This window comes from Lissotriton vulgaris, chromosome 7 (assembly GCF_964263255.1).
Source record: "Lissotriton vulgaris chromosome 7, aLisVul1.2, whole genome shotgun sequence".
NCBI lineage: Eukaryota > Metazoa > Chordata > Amphibia > Caudata > Salamandridae > Lissotriton > Lissotriton vulgaris.
The window spans coordinates 192358863-192378794 of NC_141695.1; the positions used below are offsets into that span (position 1 = coordinate 192358863).

General features: G+C 44.6%; 1 protein-coding gene across 1 annotated transcript in view; it reads right to left on the reverse strand.

Moving 5' to 3' along the window:
- Positions 1 to 19932, reverse strand: part of ETFB (electron transfer flavoprotein subunit beta) — a 510595-nt gene that overhangs the window by 410688 nt on the left and 79975 nt on the right. Inside the window, exon 2 of the mRNA XM_086929920.1 lies at positions 10340 to 10498. Within this exon, the coding sequence (XP_086786046.1) occupies positions 10340 to 10498 (159 nt within the window). The remainder of the gene's footprint in view (positions 1 to 10339; positions 10499 to 19932) is intronic.

Genomic DNA, 19932 nt, shown 5'->3' on the forward strand with positions numbered 1-19932 from the left:
ATAGACATTTGGGGTGCCTGGAGTGCTTTTATTTTGTTGTTAACACTCACCTGACATGCCCTCCTGCAAAGAAAACAAATCTGTCAAGACAGTCAAGTGGGAGCCCTTCTCTGAGCTGCGCCCCGGATACAGGCCAGAGCCTAGCAATTAGAATCATACCACGGGTACTTTCCCATTTGTGGGTGAAACAGCGTAAATCATGGGTCATAATTCATCTCGTGGTAATCTAATTACCGCCGTGGGTATTACCGCTGCCAGCCGGGCGCTCTCATGAGGCCTTTCAAAGTAAAAAGCAAAAACTCCGGGAGTGTCTTACTGTGCACAAAGAAAAATGCTATTGATGCTGACTGACCAAAGTTTACTGTTCAAACCCAAATCCTATAACTCATTTTATTGGTACCGATTTAACATGGAAAAATGTATACACGTAGCATACAAACGTATGGAAAAGAAAAACTAGGGCTGAGTGTACATGCACGGAAATCAAACGTACTTCCACCACAATTACATAGGCTTTTACATTTCCAGTCCTTAAGAACTGAGATGCATGGGCGGCTGCAAAGAGGAGCCGTGTCCGACAAGGCACTGCATGAGGTAAACAAACTAAGAGTGACTGATGCCCATAAAAACAGTCCCGCCCGCCCTTGGCAGGAGGAGGCAGGCCAAGGTTACATAACGGATGATGGCTTTTCACCGTACACGTGGCCGGAAGCCCTGAACGTCCCGAGGGCTATGACTCGAATGTGTTTGTCAGCTGCTCTGTGTGCAAGCAGGGTCGCTCCGGTAACAGAGATGTCAGGCTACGGGCGACAGCCATCTTACAACCAGGATTCAGGAAAGGGGGTGGTGAATCATTTTTGTCCACCATAAGCGTGGAAGGGTATACTCAGATGTGAGTCCCTAGCTCATTGCACCATCAGGATTCAAGCAAGCCAGGCCGAAGACGGCTGAAATGCCAGAAACCGGTCCCCGGTAGCTGGTTTCCTTCCCGGGAATAAGAATTGGCTTGGTAGTTTGGTCTGCCCTGTTCCCATGATGCACTGGGCCAGGGTCAGACTAATTTGCATATAGCCAAGTTCTGAGCTGGGATGGCGCAGAGAGCTAAAAAACGGTGATGGATAAAGCCCTGATCTTTGGACTGGGTAAGAGTGGTCTGCTTTATTCAGACACTCTGTTCATCACCACCCCCTTTTCTGAATCATTTTTGTCCACCATAAGCGTGGAAGGGTATACTCAGATGTGAGTCCCTAGCTCATTGCACCATCAGGATTCAAGCAAGCCAGGCCGAAGACGGCTGAAATGCCAGAAACCGGTCCCCGGTAGCTGGTTTCCTTCCCGGGAATAAGAATTGGCTTGGTAGTTTGGTCTGCCCTGTTCCCATGATGCACTGGGCCAGGGTCAGACTAATTTGCATATAGCCAAGTTCTGAGCTGGGATGGCGCAGAGAGCTAAAAAACGGTGATGGATAAAGCCCTGATCTTTGGACTGGGTAAGAGTGGTCTGCTTTATTCAGACACTCTGTTCATCACCACCCCCTTTTCTGAATCATCTTACAATCAGGGCAATGCATGTATGAATGAATGTCTTTTATATAGCGCGCAGATGCTCCGAATGTCCCGGCGCTCGGCATAGAGGTACAGGTGAGGGGCAGAGTCCCCAAATGTGTCCCAGAGTCCGCAAAGCTTAAAAAATGCGTCTTCTGGGCCTTATGAAGAGAGTTTCCTCGGGAATGAAATGCAGCACGCAATGAACACGGGTAGAAAGCAGACGTATCTACTGCGCGTGTGCTAAAGAATTCTTTGTGTGGTACAGGTCGGTGTTTTCTTCCAATGTTGCAGTGGATACGCAGTTTTAAATTTGGGCTCAGCGATTTCCGTTTTCATTGTTGCATGTTAAACCAGAGGGATGGTTAAGAGGAATGGAGAATAAAGGCAAACCGCTCATGCCTCTGATAGGCTAAAATGTGCCACAAAGTATTGGTGACAGTCAAGGAGCGCTGGCACTTGTTAATAGAATACACTTGGAAGTGCAACAATAACTAAGTCAACATGAAACAAGATAATACATCAAATACACAACAAGACGGAGGGCATTGCTGTGGGGAGGGGGGGAGGAGAAATGCGACACGGCCACAGCAGGGGGCGGAGCGGGGAGAGCGGCGATGAGGGTGTGAAGCAGCAGGGGCCTTTGAAGTGCAGCTAAGCTTCACTTCAAAGGTGTGGGAGGAGTGCTGCTAAGGCAGAGCGCACGCTGGGGGAAGCTTGTGGGGCGGAGCGGGAAGAGCTGCTGGGGAACAGATGGCTGGCATTTGATGCTGTGCACGCGCATTTTAGGTCAATGCGCTTGCGCATTGACCTAAAAGCGCACGGGCACAGCACCAAATCGCCAGTTGGTAAAGTCTGTTTAAGTGCCTATAGTCTCGCTCTGCTCAATGCGCATGCGCATTGAGAGGCGAGATCTAAAAACCAGAGGAAGTTGCTGAGCTCTATGCTCGGATTCTCCCAGTACTTGAAGGTATGGGTGCTCTAATCCCGCTAAACTGCTCTTTAGATAAGTACCAAAAGACTCAGGGTCCTCCATCGGGAGTTGATTGGCACGGTAGCAGAGGTGCTAAATCCCCCTGTGTCAAAAGGGAGGTTCAAGGGGAATAGGGCTTCATGGTACAATGCCGCCTGTAGAAAGGCAAAATCAGACTTGCTAGCAGCAGCCATGAAGCAAAACAGCAACAAGGCGATAATAAAAGCCAGGGGAGCCGAATATAAGCGATTGATTCACTTTGCTACGGTTGAATGGGACCATGACAACTGGGTTAATATGTTGGCCGCCCTCAATTCCAGAGACGCACGTATATTTTGGTTAATTGTGAATACGGGGTCTGGCGAGCCAACTCCAGAAGTTGAAGCAAACATCGCTGCTAGTGTGTGAGAGGATCACTTTCGTGCTCTGTATGGAGGGGCCGATGTCGATCAAGCAGGGGATCCGGGGGGGTTCTTGCTTAACCCTACTGCCCAAAACGACTGGGCTTTATTTATTATATTTGTATAGCGCATTATCACCGAGTATTTTACTGAGGTGGAGGTCTGTGCTGCAATATCTAAACTTGCAGCCGGAAAAACTCCGGGGTTGGATAAACTCCTGGGTGACCTCTTCAAGCATGAACCCAAGGTTTGGGCCCCATATCAAATGGTCATATTCAATGAAGTCCTGGGGGGGATGGCGGTGCCTAGTACTTGGCTGGGAGCAGAGATTGTTCCCATCTTCAAGAGGGGCTCCCCTCTGCTCCCAGCCAACTACAGGCCTATCATCCTCATAGACGTGCCGCAAAAGATCTTTGCGAGGCTGATTTTAGACCGCCTCCAGGACTGGATAGATGACCATTCAATTTTGAGCCTCTACCAGGCAGGGTTTAGAAAGAATGTATCCACTATGGATCAAATTTTCCGTTTGACCCTCATTTTCATGAAAACCGTGAAGATCGAGGGCGGTAGCCTTTACACTGTTTTTGTTGACCTTCGTGCGGCCTTTGATTTGGTCCCACGGGGGAAACTGTGGTCTGTACTCCTAGAGCTGGCATTCCTCCCCAACTTTTAAACATAATAATGAGGCTCCACAGGGAGAATTTTGCCCAGGTCAGATGTGGCAAGAATGGCGCATCCCCGTTGGCAGAGGGGTGAGACAGGGTTGTGTCCTGGCCCGACCCAGTTTTGCCTCTACGTCAACGGGGTAATCGCTCACTTGAACGCGGTATCGAACAGTGATGCCCCTAAGCTTGCCGGTAGCAGGGTGCCTGCGATTATCTTCGCTGATGACACCCTGCTACTGTCTAAATCCCCTATGGGGATCCAACATGTCCTTGATGGTTTTGAAGCATTTTGTGTCGAGCGGGGTCTAGAGATAAATGCTCCCATAACCAAATTTATGATTTTTAATGCTCCTCCAACCACACGCCCTAACCCTAGCATAGGCACAACTAGACTGGAAAGGGTCCAGACTTTTGAATATTTGGGGGTGACCATAAATGAAAGTATGACTTGGGCCCCACATCAAATAAAATCCCAACTCAAATTGGCCCAATTAACGGGGGTCATTTTTAAGCTTTCAAATAAATCGACCATGAAACCGATTGGCCCATCCCTAGAGATATACAAACTCCAAGCCAGGGGCGCAGTAAAGTATGGCGGCGAACTCTGGGGTTACACGTGTAGTTCGGAGATTGTTGTCACTGAAAACAAAATTCTTAGACAGCTCTTAGCTCTGCCCCCTAGTAAACCACTTCTACCACTGAGGCTCGATTTGGGCCAATAGATGAGGACCTGGGCCTTAAACCGTTAACATTTTGGCGCAGGCTATGGACCACGCCGGAGCTCCTGAACTATAGGATGGAGCTCCAGGAAATACTAAGCCTCACAAATGTTGGGAAAATCCCATGGCTTAATTATGTGAAAAATTAATTAGGGAAGCTGGGAGTTCCTTTATTGTGTTCTGACCCAGAGATAGCCTCTACTAGGGTCCCACGTAAGCACCTGGCAAAACTACCATGAAAGTAAACTTACTGCCTGCACACTGAATATACAAAGCGGCACCTTATCAGGAACATTTTTATTGTCTAAAGATTTTTACCACTTTGAGCATGTTTTAGGTGATTTTTATCCTATTATAACCAGGAAATGATATCTACAATGGAGGTATGGCGCCCTGCTAATTAGAAATCTTACGAGCAAATGGTGTCCGCCCTCTCCTAAAAATTGTCCCGGTTGTAATTGTGAGCAGGAAAATGATCTGCATATATTGTTCTTTTGTCCAGCATATCTTAGGCCAAGAAGGCTGTGGATTATACCTTCTTGCAAAAACATGGGTTTTAAACATTGTATGCAAGCCTACAGAATTTTCAAAACAGATATATCTAGTGCGACTGTCTTTGCTGTAGCAAAATTCCTGGAAGCAATGTGGCACAAGCGAAGGTTTTTAATAAACAGCAGCTACATTTATTGGCATAAGCTTATTATACTGGTTTGCCATAGACGCTTAGACAGATGCATTTTAATTGTGAGGCATGTCAAGAATCTACTAATGACTACATTTTAATTGTAGATATCTCATGTATTAACTGGACTTTTTGTAACCCTCATTTTTGCTTGCTCTTAATGCTCTGATTACTTATGTATATTGTATTATCTTCCTTTATATGTATTATGTTGTGATATCTTTTATGGCATATATTGCCAAAATAAAGAAACAATGGAATGTTATTGTATCGGTCATTTTACTTTCCTAAGCCTTATAAAGCTATTTTGTAGCCCGCTCCTTTCAATGAATTTCTAATTTTAATTAACCCTTGGCCTGCTCACGGGGAGAAAGTTCAGCTGTCTGCAATAAAATGTAGATGAACCGTGTGCCTACCCCTCCCAAGGTGTTAGGGAAACATCATTACTCGAACAGCCCGAAGGCACGGCTGCATGATGAAGGCACGAATAAAAGAGCATCAAAATTAATTCGATGAAACAATGAAACGAACAATTACAAATTAATGAGGAAACAGCGGGACAAGACAGAAAAAATAAGCGACCCACTTAGTAAAAGAAAGGGAGAAGGCTGTGGCCCACAGCAACTCTACAGCTCTCCGCATTAAAACTATCTGTATGTGCCAAGAAAAATTTCAGATAATAATGAGCAGTGCGCTAGTAGTGAATATCAGTGTAAGCTTTCCAACCACACATACAGTGAGGCGAGCGGCGGCACAAACGTGATCAACGGGTCTACCTGGGCGGTGGGTTTTACCCTGTGATGTCGGAGGTGAACGGGGTCTGTGTTCCTGCAGGTCTAGGGTGGGTTTCTAGGTCAGATACTTGGCTTGGATTGTGCAGGTATGCCTTCCAATCGGCTCTGTGTAAATGCAAGAGATCTTGTTTCTGATGGGAAGGGCCTGGCTTAATGGGAGGATGCCAGCAGGCAGGAAGTAGGGAGAAGCCAAAAAACACCGGGCTTGAATTCAAGCCAGACAGCACCCTTCACTAGGCTGGTGGATTCAAATATGTCCGGGCAGAAAACTCACAGTAGAATAACGTCGAATCAAAAATATCTTGCAAATGATGCTGTAATGGTCTATCCATCATTGTTTTATTAGAAAAGAGAATGGGAAACAATTGTTTTCCATTGTATAATGTACATTTTGTCTCAGCCGTAAGTCTGTAGTAAGACCTCTGGTGGTCCATGTGGTTTCCTGCCAGCTGGTCTCAAGTCGCTGGAGGGGGTTAGGGGGGGGTGGGGGGGGGGGGGGGGGGGGTGCTGCTACTGCTCGAATAGCCAGGTCTTCAGTAGTCTTCTGAAGGTAAGCAGGCCCTGGATCTGCCGCAGGAGGATGGGGAGGGTGTTCCAAGTCTTCGCGGCGAGGTGGGAGAACAATCAGCTGCCGGAGATCGCTCTTCGGATGCCCGGGGACGGTGGCGAGGTCGGCGGAGCGGGCGGTTGGGGGTGTAGAAGGTGAGTTGTTTGAGGTATGCTGGTCCGGTGTTCTTGAGTGCCTTGTGTGCGCGGGTGAGGAGCTTGAAGGTGATCCTCTTGTCGACGGGGAGCCAGTGCAGGTCTCTCAGTTGGGGTGTGATGTGGCTGCGGCGGGGGGGGGGGGGGGGGGGGGGGAATCAGGCATGCAGAGGCGTTCTGAATCAGTTATAGTCGTTTCAGGAGTTTGGCCAAGGCTCCTGCGTAGAGGGCGTTTCCGTAGTTCAGCCTACTGCGGACGAGGTCCTGGGTGACCGTTCTTCTTGTTTCGGTTGGGATCCACCTGTAGATCTTGCGGAGCATGAGGAGGGTGTTGAAGCAGGAGGATGAGATGGCTTTGACCTGCTTTGTCATGGAGAGAGTAGAGTCACATTCACATCCTTTTTGCTTTTTCTTTGAACACTCTGTGGAAGTGCACGTGTTTTCTTGCTCTAATCGCCCTGTGTGCCTTTCGCCATCACATTCCAACCCTCTATGCTCATAGTATTTTGCTCCCTTCATCTCACTACTCATCTGTAACAGAAAAATTTATATTTCCGCCAGGGCCTGACTAAAGAGGAGGCTTTGAGATGGCTTGGTTTAGTTCCTGCATTCCACATTTTACATTAAAACCCATTCTGGATACGAAAACGTAACAACACCTGGCATAATTGCTCTGATTACTGAAAGGCGCCCGGTTCGCAGATGGCCAGCTTCTAACCCTCGCCCTCTTTCTCGATGACTTCACCCTCCCCAGGAGTCCATTCCTGCAGGATCGTCAGATAAGGAACGCACTTAATGGTCCATAATAGACGCCGCGCCTCCCACACACTGCGTTATCCAGACTTTACCCACCGCGGGGATGGGACGCCGACTTATAGGACCAAGAGGGATCACACAGGACTCCACTGGTCTCCCCGGAGACAAATGACACACAGATACAGGTCCTGCGCTCCACAGCTCTGGATGGGACAGAGCACTTGAATCCCCGCACAAGGATCCCCACAATGCCCGGTTTCAGAGCACACAATTCAACATACTCTAGTCAGCATACCTCACAGCCCCCCACGCCACCACACCACATCTCGGATGCTCGCGCTGCCAGGAGTTCTCAGCAGACCTCCAGCACATTGTATGGTCCAGTCCCGCACTCTCCACGCCGCACTCCACGAGTTGACGGAACATCCGGACATAACCTAGGAGGCCTGTTCCCGAGATATTTTTAAGCAGGGGAAGTGCGTGGTAGTCAGGGCGCGCTTCGCAAGTTTAGCCTCACTTCTCGCTAAGCGTGTTATCACAAATAAATAGCGATCTGCCCAGCCTCCCTGACCGGCATCATAGCACGATGATGAGCAGCAATGGAGCAGGGCCGAGAGCGAGGCACTGTGCTTTGAGGAGATTCAGCATATCCGTAAAAAACTACTTCCCGCGTGGGATACCCCCCTCGGCCCCTTCCTCTCTCTCTTACACAAGATGGCGCCCTACCCCCATGAGCCACAGGGCACATATCTCCAGTATTTGGATCTTCTCTTCCCTGCATGAGCCCTACTGATACGGCCCTCGCATCGCCGCCCACCCCCCAACCCCTCACCCCCCGTGGGCCGTCATTTGTTCTTGTCCGAGGGGGTTCAGCCTTATTAGCACCATGTTCTCTGACCTCAATCATTAAGGTCTCACTTCCAACAGTGCCCTGGTTCCCCAGTTCCAATCCCTATCCCCCCACCTTTGTCACCTTATTTTGACACAAGGTTAGTTGAGAAGATGCTCCTGGAAATATTATGTAATTCTGGACCAGCCACAATTTATGTTATATTTTGCTGACATACGTTTAATAAAAATACTTCTTAAAAAACATTCTTAGCACACGCAGGTAACATTTATAGCGCTGGGAGAGAGACAAGCTGTTACACATTCATAGATGGCTTTCGAGGCAAAAGGTGTACTTAGCATGACTGAAGATGTGTCTCTTTTCCTGGAGGCCCATAAATCTCCTTGGGCTCCTGCTGTACACCAATTAAGTCTAGCATTTGGCATTTTTAGTTCTGAGTCTAGTAGAAAGTAAATGAGGCATTGCTATGCATGCTCTTTCAAAATCTGACATCTCTTTATTCTTTTTCAAATGTGTTGTTTCGAGTGAAAAGTCGTTGAAAAATAAACTACATAGCTTATAAAAAAGGAAATTATTCAAATCAGTGTACAGATGTGCGATACCATAAGCCTGAAATGTCTTTCCTTTACTTTTTTGTTGCAGTGCTTTACAAACAAGCAATGGCAAAACTAATAGATTTGCCCTATATTTATTAAGGGAAGACCTATTGTCTGTCTATGCTTCTTTTCTGTTTTTGATGTAATGGTCAATAGTTCTTAATTCTAATACTTCCCTTGAAGTTAGGCCTGTCCTGACTATTGAAAAAGCCAGTAGGCAGCTGCATTAACGGCCCTCAGTCCCTATCCTCACCTTCTCCAGGACTACCACTTCCTGCTGGGGCTAGGAAATCGCAGCAGATCAACTCTACTGCGATGCACTATATGTCCATGCACTGTCCCATCATGTCAACCTCTCTTCTGTATTAAGGTCCTTTCAGAAAAGCATGGTGACCCAGCAATCCCTCTAAAGGCCCTTCTGCATCATGACCCTTGGCTCTCCTTGGCTACTGTCCAACAATACAGAGATGGGACAAACAGGCTTAGGGCAGCATTGGATGCCCAAAAGGGCGACCATCATTGAAAGTTAAGGAAATAGGGTTCTTGGGGCTCTACTACCACTTCAACCTATTACCATCTCATAATGAACTCCAAAAGCAATTACAAATGCAATTACATGAATGAAGCAAACACTACTTATTTACGTTTGTCTACATTTAAGCTTTCAACATTTTAAGGTGTCGTTCTTTTAAGCAACAGATATTACTGAGTAAACATATTAACTACAAACTCCCTAGGTTTGCGTGTACCAGGCCAATAAATCACCTTTGATCGCTTGCATGGAGCTGCACCACCATAATCATCCCCATTGGATGAAAATCATCATCATATAATGTTTTTTTGGCAGACTACCGTAAAAAAAAAAAAAAACATATGTACCCATAAGTGTTACATAAAACTGCGAATAACAACATACATTAAATCGTTGCATAAAAGTCAATAGCAACTGATCTTAAAAGTCTGGCATTATAATAATTCATGATATAGAGGACCGTATTCTAATAGAATGACGAATAAATTGCACGGCTGAAAAAGATTAAATAGTTGTTCAGGTGATGTAAAGTTTGATAAACCAGCCACAAATTTCACAATTTAAAAAGATGAGATAAAGGGAGCAGCAGGAAACCTGTGTTGTACGTCACCAATAGATAAAAGGTCAGGCTCAGTACTGCTGTTAGTTGAAATGGACATGTATGAATTAACTGGGGGTTAGTCAGCCTCAGCTAACATGGTGGGTGGCTCATTAAGTGCATCCATGCTACCAAATTATGCTTCCCATCTAGATCCGTAAGTGCCAGTAGTTACATATAGTGAATTATCTTCACTATAAAAAACTAGGAGAGATATCTTTTGCTATTTTTTTTAAATCTGTGATGTAAGGTTCAAAAGCAACTAAGTGCTGAGAAGTCAAGGAAGCCTCCTCTGCTCATCAAAAGACTGCACAGGCCAGGTCACCAGCCTCCAATCCTAGACTCTAGAGCAGGGGTCTCCAAACCAGTCCTGGAGGGCCGGATCCATGCCAGATTTTTGGGATATCCCCATTGAGATACATGTAGTTATTTTAAAAATCTGGCATGGATCCGCCCCTCCAGGACCGGTTTGGAGACCCCTGTTCTAGAGTGTTAGTTCACTCTTTATTGTGCATGCAGCAACATACCTGGCATTGCTGTGGGCCGCAGCTAACGGCGATGATCTCACTGACGAGCTTCTTCTCTTTCATTCGAACAGCTTCTTCCACAGCGATCTCACAAAATGGGTTCATAGAATGCTTCACGCCATCGGTGACCACGCCAGTCTTGTCTGGCTTCACTCGAATCTGGCGCACAAAAAAAAAGAACATTGTTTTAATGACTGACCTGAATACTCCATTTACAGGATTCAAAGATGTCATGTGACAGACTCTCAGCAGGACTCTAGATAAGAAGGCCAGGAACCTTCTGCTTATGTTGCAATGGAACATAGAAGGCACAGGAATACCGTTGCAGCACATCAATGTCCCCTCAAAATAAGGGTCTTAAAGTTTCCCTGGGGTCTCTGAAAGAAAGCACAGTAGAAACACGTAACATCCCCTAAGCAATGATCTTACAAACTGTTACACAATTTATAGTTTGTTAAACCTTCCAAGCACAGGTAAAAGGGGTGTGGGCAACCATACATGATTGTTTAGACGCATGCCTGTGCAGGTAACTCAGCAGCAAACTGCTTGCTACTGGGATGGCGGTTTTCTTATGTTAGGAACACAGTGTATGTGTGCTGCGAATGTAGAATCTTGACATCAAAGTCTATCAGTAAACAATGAAAGAAGTAATTGTAAATAGTAGTATGGCTTTAAAATGGAAAGAAGCGTTTTTAAAGCCTTTTCAAATTTAACATGAGCTTCATTAAGGTAAATACAAAAGGGCTTTGTATTGCCTGGTTGCAGGCTTTCATTTTGAACAAGCTTCCTCCTTATCAAATAAGAAGCAGACCATCTCACCTTCCTTGGAGCCTTTGGCCCTTTGCGTACAGCCACTAGACTAACCACAAAAGTTAATTCTGTGGCGGGCGTGCTACACAAGCCTACTCATTCATATCATGCTTTAAAGCACACAGCACGCAACGCAATTTACCTACTACATAGTTTTTGACTGCATCTATTTTATACCTTTCAAAAGGTCTCGCAGAGCTATTTAAAAATATGTAGAAAAGTAAATCAATGTATGTGAAGGTAGCAGAAAGCATTACAATGTTAATTCAAGATGAGCCTGAACTTGAAAGGAGTTTGGATATTTCTGAGCAGTGGAAGAACAGCAGTCCAGCGGCAGGTGCCTGTAGAGATAAGGTATGACCACCAGCTCTGGCACCATCAATCTTGATATGAAAGAGGTTGAGCGGGATAATAAGGATGACTTTTGTTGAGTGAAAGCATATGTCAAAAGTCAACGGAGGAGTTGAATTGGTCAACCTTTAAAATGGCAGCCAAAGAATTAGATACTGATCCTTAGTCATGGCACAGGCCGCAAAGTTTACTATGAGATGCAATGTTTGAAATGGCAGATCTTGCCAGCTATTTTACAACTAAGAACGTTTAAAAACGCTTGAATTTTTCCACAATGACCAGTAATTAACAACTCCCCGACTACTGTGCTTGAAATGGATTATGAGAGATCAAATAATTAACATTATAAACCAGATTGCGACAGAATGGCACACGTAAAAGGAAATGAGGAATGGTCGTATGAATTGATTGGAGAAGCCCACAGTGTCGGTCAGATTGAGATGTGATCATAACTCCTAACCAATTAAGTTGATAATAAAGGTTTACAAAATGGCGTGAGCAGCACAAACCTCCCGAAAACTACAGGTACCACATAAAATATCAATCTGAACGAAACCTGCATACATTAACACTAGTTAATAACTTTGTTGGGAAATAAATCTTTCTGTGTGAAATATTAACTCGTATATTCAACAAAAAAAAGGCTAAACACATCACACTAGATTCAAGATTCCGTTTGTTAAGGTGCATTTAATGAGACCAAAAGGTTTGGAAGGGAATTTACGAAATCATATTCCTAGAGCAACTTTCGCCCACGTAGATTCTGTACCATGCTTATTGAGACAATTCCAGGGCAAACTTTATTGATCTTTTCGAAAGTCGGTGTGCAGATTCCAAAATCTGCGGGCGCCAGCGCAGGATATACACTAAATCAAGACGTCTCAAGTGCAGGTAAAATAACATCCAACTGCCACTTGAGAGTGGATCACAGAGGCACATTTACTACCCACGCCGAAGACCATTGCAGATTTCAGATGGCACTGTCCCACTGCGAAGGAGCACCGTCCTGCTGACTGGTACAACGGAGTCTGACCTCAGGGGTTCTGTCAGATGTGCAACTGAGAGCCGCATCTCACTGCACCGAGGAAGGATCCAGCCGAGGCTGGAGGTCAGGACGCACAGCAACAGCACCAGCTACAGAGCCTCTGAGCTCCAGCCAAAGGCAGGAGGGTGCCAAAATACCTTTCCAGTCAAGCCATTTTAGGACGAAGCAGCGATGTCTGGATTACTAAGGACATCCTGAGGACTTTCGGAAAGCTTCCTTGGGGAATGTATTCCGCCCATTGCTTACCATTGGCTTTGTGGTTCATAACTCACATTTGTTTTCCTCCACTTTGCTGGCTCTAGCTATTTGTTTTAGGGGACTGTCCAGCTCGAGTCCGTCCCTTTCCTTGCCCAAACCTTATTTACTGATTCTACCACCAGTACAGAATTTTTGTAAACAGGCATTTAAGTCTTGCTCTTATGTTGACACGTTTGCTGTGCATTTAGATAGGTCAAATGTGAGGCTCAGTGTTCCAAGATCTTGGTGTTTATTTTTCTTTCTCCGACTTCAAAGTGAGAAGGTTTAAGTGACACGCTACAGGGGGAGTGCTTGAAGAAGGCTGTAGGACGTTATTTTTTTCTAGAAGACAACAACATTTTAATGTTTGTAAGTAAACTGTGCAGGTATTTGAGACTACATAAGAATTAGAAAAGATCAAACAAAGCACATTTTTTGTTAATTCTGAAGTGTGGTGCAAACAAATATTTTAATACGATCAAAACATAATTTATCGTACATTGACAATGATTTTTTTTAATAATCAGTCCGGTAAGTAATAATCTTTGAACCCATTATCCAAAGAACATATATTTCGTGTGGTACAACGTGGCGCGAAGATGTTGAGAGTTCTCTTTCCAAGATGCTCATCTTAAATTATACCAATAATTTAGGAGCACAGAAAAGTCTTTCAGAGAACAATCATTGATCAGTTTGTCTTTCAATAATGAAAGTGGAGCATGTACACTGGAGGGGAGACCTGCTCCATTTCGGGTCAGCTCTTGTGTAATAGTGCTGAGATCTGTATTCCAAAGGCAGTGTGGGTTTGAAGTGGGAAGGCCAGGTGCTCAGACGAGGAGTCGGGCTAAGGTGAGGACATTCAACTTTTAAATAAACCAAACGTATCAGGGTATAGTGTCTCACCCCCAAAATAATCCAAACGGGCTTCATGTCAAACACTCAATTGGGGCGTTCTGTGTGTGCAAAGCTGTTTTCAAGGCTTTTTTTTTACATTCTTTAATGTAATTTGTCGCACGTAATTTCCAGCCGTTCACCTGCCTATTTCGGCTATTGTCCCCAACCCCCTCAAAACCCCCTCAAAAAACCTACTTTAGATAGGGGACATGTTGCCTTGTTTCCAATAGTTGTTATGCTAAGCCGAAACTCTAAGGAAACGGAATACCTGCATCTCGACTTTGTGAAATCTCAGGAATAGTCAGTAATTCCGTTTGCCCTCAATGAATTGACAAGGGACTGTTTGCCCAACCAGACATGCAGATATGGTGTACAACTGTTTTATCATGGTGTTTGTGCGTGAGAGGAACTGGTGACCACACACATTTTCCACGTATGTTTACAATATTATTAAGGAAAATATACAAAGGAAGATTTCGCATCAAAGCGTATCAGCCTTAAGAAAAACACATTGATGACCTCCCAGTGATGTAAGTCACTTGTGGTTTACAATAGGACAAGATCAACAGTGATTGATTCCAATTCCACAATCTTGCACATAATATTAGGCTTGCTATTTTGTTTGAGGTTTTGGTATTGTTCTGTGTCAGGCCCAGCTTCAGGATTTTGGACCTGGGAGGGCCATGAAGGAGCATGGGTGGCCCATAAAGATGAGCGAGTTTGTCTAGAGTCTCAAAGGTGCATAGAGCTGGGTCGGGGCATGCTGGATGGTCTTGTACAGGTGTGAGCTGCACACCACGCCTGCTGCCAGTTTTTGCATACTCCTTTTAATTGTGTATTTTTAGAGGTTCAAACCTATGGCCTTGATCTCATTTGCTCTCTCCACCGCATCCTCCTTTGTCTACCCCTCCTCCTTCTTAACTTCATCCTCCTTTCTCTCCACTTCGCCCTGCTGTCCCACTCACCTCACCCTCTACTTCCCACCTCGCTCACTTCAACTCATCCTACTCTCTCTCCACCTTATCCATGTTTACCTGCTGTGCCCTTCTCTTTCTCTGTCACCCTCATATTTCTGAGGTAATATAAATTTTATGATCGATTGTGTCCCCTATCTTAGACCCCACCGACTCCATGTACTAATCTGAAGTGCATGTAACTTCCCTCCTGTGCCAGCTATGAAGACGCAAATACATTTGCGTCCACCGTTAACATGTCTTCTTTCAGATCCGCCATGAATGGATCACTAATTCAGTTCCTAAGTATGCCGTGCCACCGTCTTTACATGGTGCACTTTCATGTTTTCATGGCTCTGGCGAAGGCCTGCCATCGAGCCTTTTCCTGATTTCTGCCATCAAGCTCATTTCTGTTTTCTGCCTCTGAAAACGGCAGCCCCCACCTGCATCTCTGAACTCTGCCTTCCTTCCTGCCAAGCAGCGCGGGGCCTGGCTCAGTCCGGCCTGCCTGCCAAGATGGTATTTTGCATTTATGTTATCAGTTCTGCTCCGTGAATCCACATTCCTAGCTAACGAGTAGGATAAACATATCCTGCCTGCAATAGATACAGTCCAGTCTTTCCGTCTCCATGCAAGTGTATTACTGTACCAATTTCCATAGAAAACTCCAGTTACTTAAAGAAATATATGCATCTCCTAGCCTTAGTGACAAGTAACCTCTGTCCCGATAGCCTTTAGTTTCCAGCAACATGTACTCCAAACACAAGATACCAGATATGATTTAGGAACAAGTTGATCTGACCCACCAGACTTCTGTCTCTCCCCTCTAAGGCTAAATGTCAAGTCCCCTGCACCCTCCTGTTTACGTCAGTCACACGTCATGCTGCTGCGCACGCATCCTTGCTACAGATTCCTGCTGACACTGCAAGATTTCATTATGTATCCACCCACTTGTGACACTTTTATGTGACGTTTCTAGTACCCACCCCGTGTACGCCCTAGTGCACGCCTTCTGATTACGTATTGCTACGCACATGTTTCCTATCTCGCCTCTCTCAGCTGTTACGCCTTCTGCATGAATGAACTATAAATATTGTACCTTGTTAATAAAGCATTGCTCTGTCCCTTCCTGAACCCCAGTGGTGAAAGGAACATGATATCCTGGTCCGGACCATACAATTCCATTTTATGGAATAAAACCCCTTAAAACTCAGATGCCACGGACTCTGTGTCTCTTATTTTGATTAAGCTATTTTATTGAACTTTACTGCATAGAAATTAAGTACCAGGTAATTTTATTTACCACATAAATTGGCACCCCAGATGGGACCCTCCCCCACCTTACGCGCCGGCGGTGCGTTGCAGGCCTAGTCCCCTGCCACAGCCGGACGGACACTCATGCGCATCTGCAGGATTTCCTGTATCTCCCTCAGGCCAACGGAGGTGACTGAGACTGCGATCGACACCCAGACGAGGCGGTGAGGAGTGCGGAGGATCCCAACCCGAGTCCAGCCGAGAGTGCAAGGTCCGAGGTGTCTTGAGGCCCACCAGTTCCGAAGTTCCGAAGTATCTACGTCGCGAGTCGAGTCCAGTCCAGGGTTCAGTCCAGTCCAGTCCAGTTTCTGAGGCCTTCCGTTTTCTGTGCTTCCCGGTGAGTACCGTTGCTGGGGGAGTATCTAGACGGGTGTGTTACTATGCATCCGGTAAAGATGGGTTTGGGTACACAGATCCAGTCTGCACTGTTTAGCAGTGTATCTGTACTGTTTAGCAGTATATCAAGAAGTTTTTTAGTGAGTATTTTCGTTATAGAAATCAAGTATAGTCAATATATGTATAGGATTTTTGTGATTAATGTCGTGGTATGAGTGACTGTTTGATATATGTTACTGTGTTCTTTTATGTAATAATTGTGTTCAAAATTCAAGTAAAAGTCTAGTCAAAAATATTACGATGCCACTGTTCAGTAAATTAAGACAGATAGGAACTAGAAAAGGAATTCTAGAAGAAGCAGTGCCTGTTCCTCCTAGGGACACTCCAGGGCACTTTATGTACCACAAACATGGCTTAGATGCCATACTGTACTTAGACTTGTGGGTGGACTACACCAAGGAGTTAGAAGAGAAATATAGATGGCCTGTTTCAGGAACATGGGATGCCGAGTGCATCATGAGAGTAGAAGAAGCTCTATGGAAAAAGAAATCAAGACCCTCACAGAAAGAGGCCATTGAGTTATGGCGCAAAGAGTCACATAGGAGAACAGAGAAAGAAATTCATCAAACAGAGAGAACTAGACAAGGTCAAGGCAGAACAGGCTGATAGAGAAAAATGCCGTTGTTACTGGTCCTCTCAGAAGAACTAGCTAAAGTGACCCCCTCAGAAACACCCCGTAAGTCGCGAATGGCACCTGTACCTTTAGAGTATGTAGAAAGAAGCAATTCCCCACTGTATATACGATCCAGAACCAGGAAAGGGCTCAATGCTCGTGATTTCACTAAGACTAGGAAGATTTGTGTAGTTTCTTGTAAATAGCTCCTTGTAAATATGGCTTGTGAGGAGCATATTCTCATTTAGACTTGTTGTGTTCCTTGTGCAATTTCGCCTTGGAAATATGCCTTGTGAAGAGCATGTCATTTTTGGACTTGTTGACTTTCTTGTAAATATGGCTTGTGAATAGCGCCATGTGGATATGGCTTGTACAGAGCATGATATCATTGCGTTAGTCAGGAGAGAGCTGGATCTCTTTCAAGTGCTTGGAGAAAATGTTTTGAAGAAAGGTTAATTTCTTGGATTGAGAAGGCAGTATTTGTTTTGACAAGGTGTTAAGGAATTATAGCGTTTTTTGGTGTTTGCGGGGGGGGGCGTGTTTTTGAGCGGAAATTCGTACCCGTTCCAGTGGAGGGATTTGGTTGCTTTTTGGTGAGGATTTAGGGAATAGCTTGAACTACTGTGATGCAAAGTTTGAAAAGGATCCGAGCTGTGGAAGTGGTGGAAAAAGCATGTTTTGTGCGGGGGTGCGATTTGCCATGTTATCCAATGGGCGTATTCAGTTTGCAGATTGAATGGTAAAATGTTGCATGGAGGGTAAAGGAGTGTTTTTGTGAAGGGTTTTGTCTTGGAATACTTGATTTAATGTGTTTAGCTCAGAAGACGGTAAAGTTGTAAATAGACCAGTCGAATTGAGATAAGGGTTTTGCACAGAGAGTGCTTAGATGTTTTTAGGGTTGACAAGAAAATATAAATCAGACCCTTCATAGAATGCGTTTTTATTAGTGTAAATGAACAGTGTGTTTTTTAAATAGGAATGTTTCTACAGAATATTTTTTCCCAATGTGTCCCCTACATTAGTTTAATTTGCATTTAGTTTTAAGACTGACCTATGTACTTTGACAGGCTGCTTCAATTGATGTGTACCCACTTAAATTAGAAAACATGGCCTTTTGAAAAAGTATGAATCCTGGCCCTCTTAATAGGTAGAATAGATAAGTTTGCACACTTACTTATGAAAATATTGGTTATGCAATGCAGAATTAAGGAGTTCGACATGTTATTTTCAAAAAAAAAAAAAAAAAGGAGTAAAATATGGTGTGTTTCCATGCCATGAATGTTTTGTTTCCCTTGCAGCTAGTAGCAGTACAGAATTATTTTTAAAATGCTAGCATGTCACTCAGTTACAGAAAAATATATGTCTTTATTAATTTACTTTTTAACACGTTTTAAAGGTTTGCTTCAGTTAAAGTTAGAAAAGCTCTGGCCTGGGAAGAGATATGTTATGACGTACAAGGAATGTGTTTTTTAACCTTGAGACAGTCCGTCCGAGGCCTTTGGCCTGGTTCCCAGTAAATGATGTTTATATAAAGGGAGGGCTACTCCCTCTTGAAGCAAGCAGTGCCTGTATTGTTGGCCATCCTCCAATTCTTTTCCGCGGACAATTATTGGCTGTTCTCCAGCTGAGTCAGGCTCTTCCTCACAGTCAGTACTAAAAGCTTCATTGACTCCAGATAAGGCATGCTTGCAAATGAATAGTTTTTCCCTCAGTAGTGTAAACAGGATAATTGGCAGAAGCTTTGCTCCTGCCATGAGATCAACATTTGGCAGTCATTCAATTTTAGATCGCAATGAAGCTCGGCTGCTACCTGATTATGCTTGGATCAGATTCAAGCTCTGAGCGCGAACATAATTCTAGAGGGAGGGGCTGTTTCTCAAAGGAGTATCGAGGCTCCAGCCTTCTGTTTATGACAAGTTTAGTTTGGTTTTATTCAAATACATTTAGAGAGCGTATTGTAGGTAGTATGGTCATACTGTTCCCAAGATCTAGTAGGATTTATTGTAAATTTGCAGAGGTTTTGGAAAGAGGTTCCCCAATATAAAATAGTGCTTTTGAATTGAGAAGTCATTTTTATTTATTTATTTATGTTAACATAATTATTTTTGCTGGATTTATGACAGTGATTCCTAGCATTTACAGTCAGACACTACAGACAGCTAGACGGTGTTTACATGCCTACCAACATAAACGTCATTCTAATTACAGCAGGATCAGAACCAGACTGTGACATTGCATCTCTGACAGTCTTGCACTTTCTGTGTAAAGCAAGTGGTGTACAACACTTGCTTTCCAAGGAGGGTATACAGCTAACACGGTAGACAGCTAACACAAGAATCATACAGCTCATTACTAGCCTGTCACAGCCCAGAACACAGAAGGAGGTACAAGCTTTTATAGGCCTCACTTCTTACTGCAGACAATGGATCCGTCAGTATGCATTTCTAGCCAAGCCACTTTTACAGTTGACAACACAGGAGGCAGCGTCATCGACTGTCCTCCCTTGGACTCAGGAACATACACAGGCTTTTGACGAATTAAGGAAAGCTTTATGTCAAGGACCAGTTTTAGCGACACCATGTTACAGCAAACCTTTTACACTTTTTGTCACAGAACGTGAGGGAACTGCATTATCAGTCCTCACTCAAGACCAAGCAGGGTCACACGAACCGTGTGCCTATTTTTCAAGTACATTGGATCCAGTAGCACAGGCCTTGCCTGCGTGTTTAAAATCAGTGGCAGCTACAGCTTTAGCAATCAGACAGAGTGATTCCATAGTGTTAGGACACCCTCTGGCAGTACAAGTTCCACACTCAGTGGAAGTTCTTTTAAACAGAACCCAGACACAACACTTGACTATAGCACGACTGACAGGTTATGAATTGACATTATTTCAGCCACACATAGAAATCAGACGCTGTAACACCTTGAATCCAGCTACACTTTTGCCATTAAATATGACAGACCCTTTGGCACATGA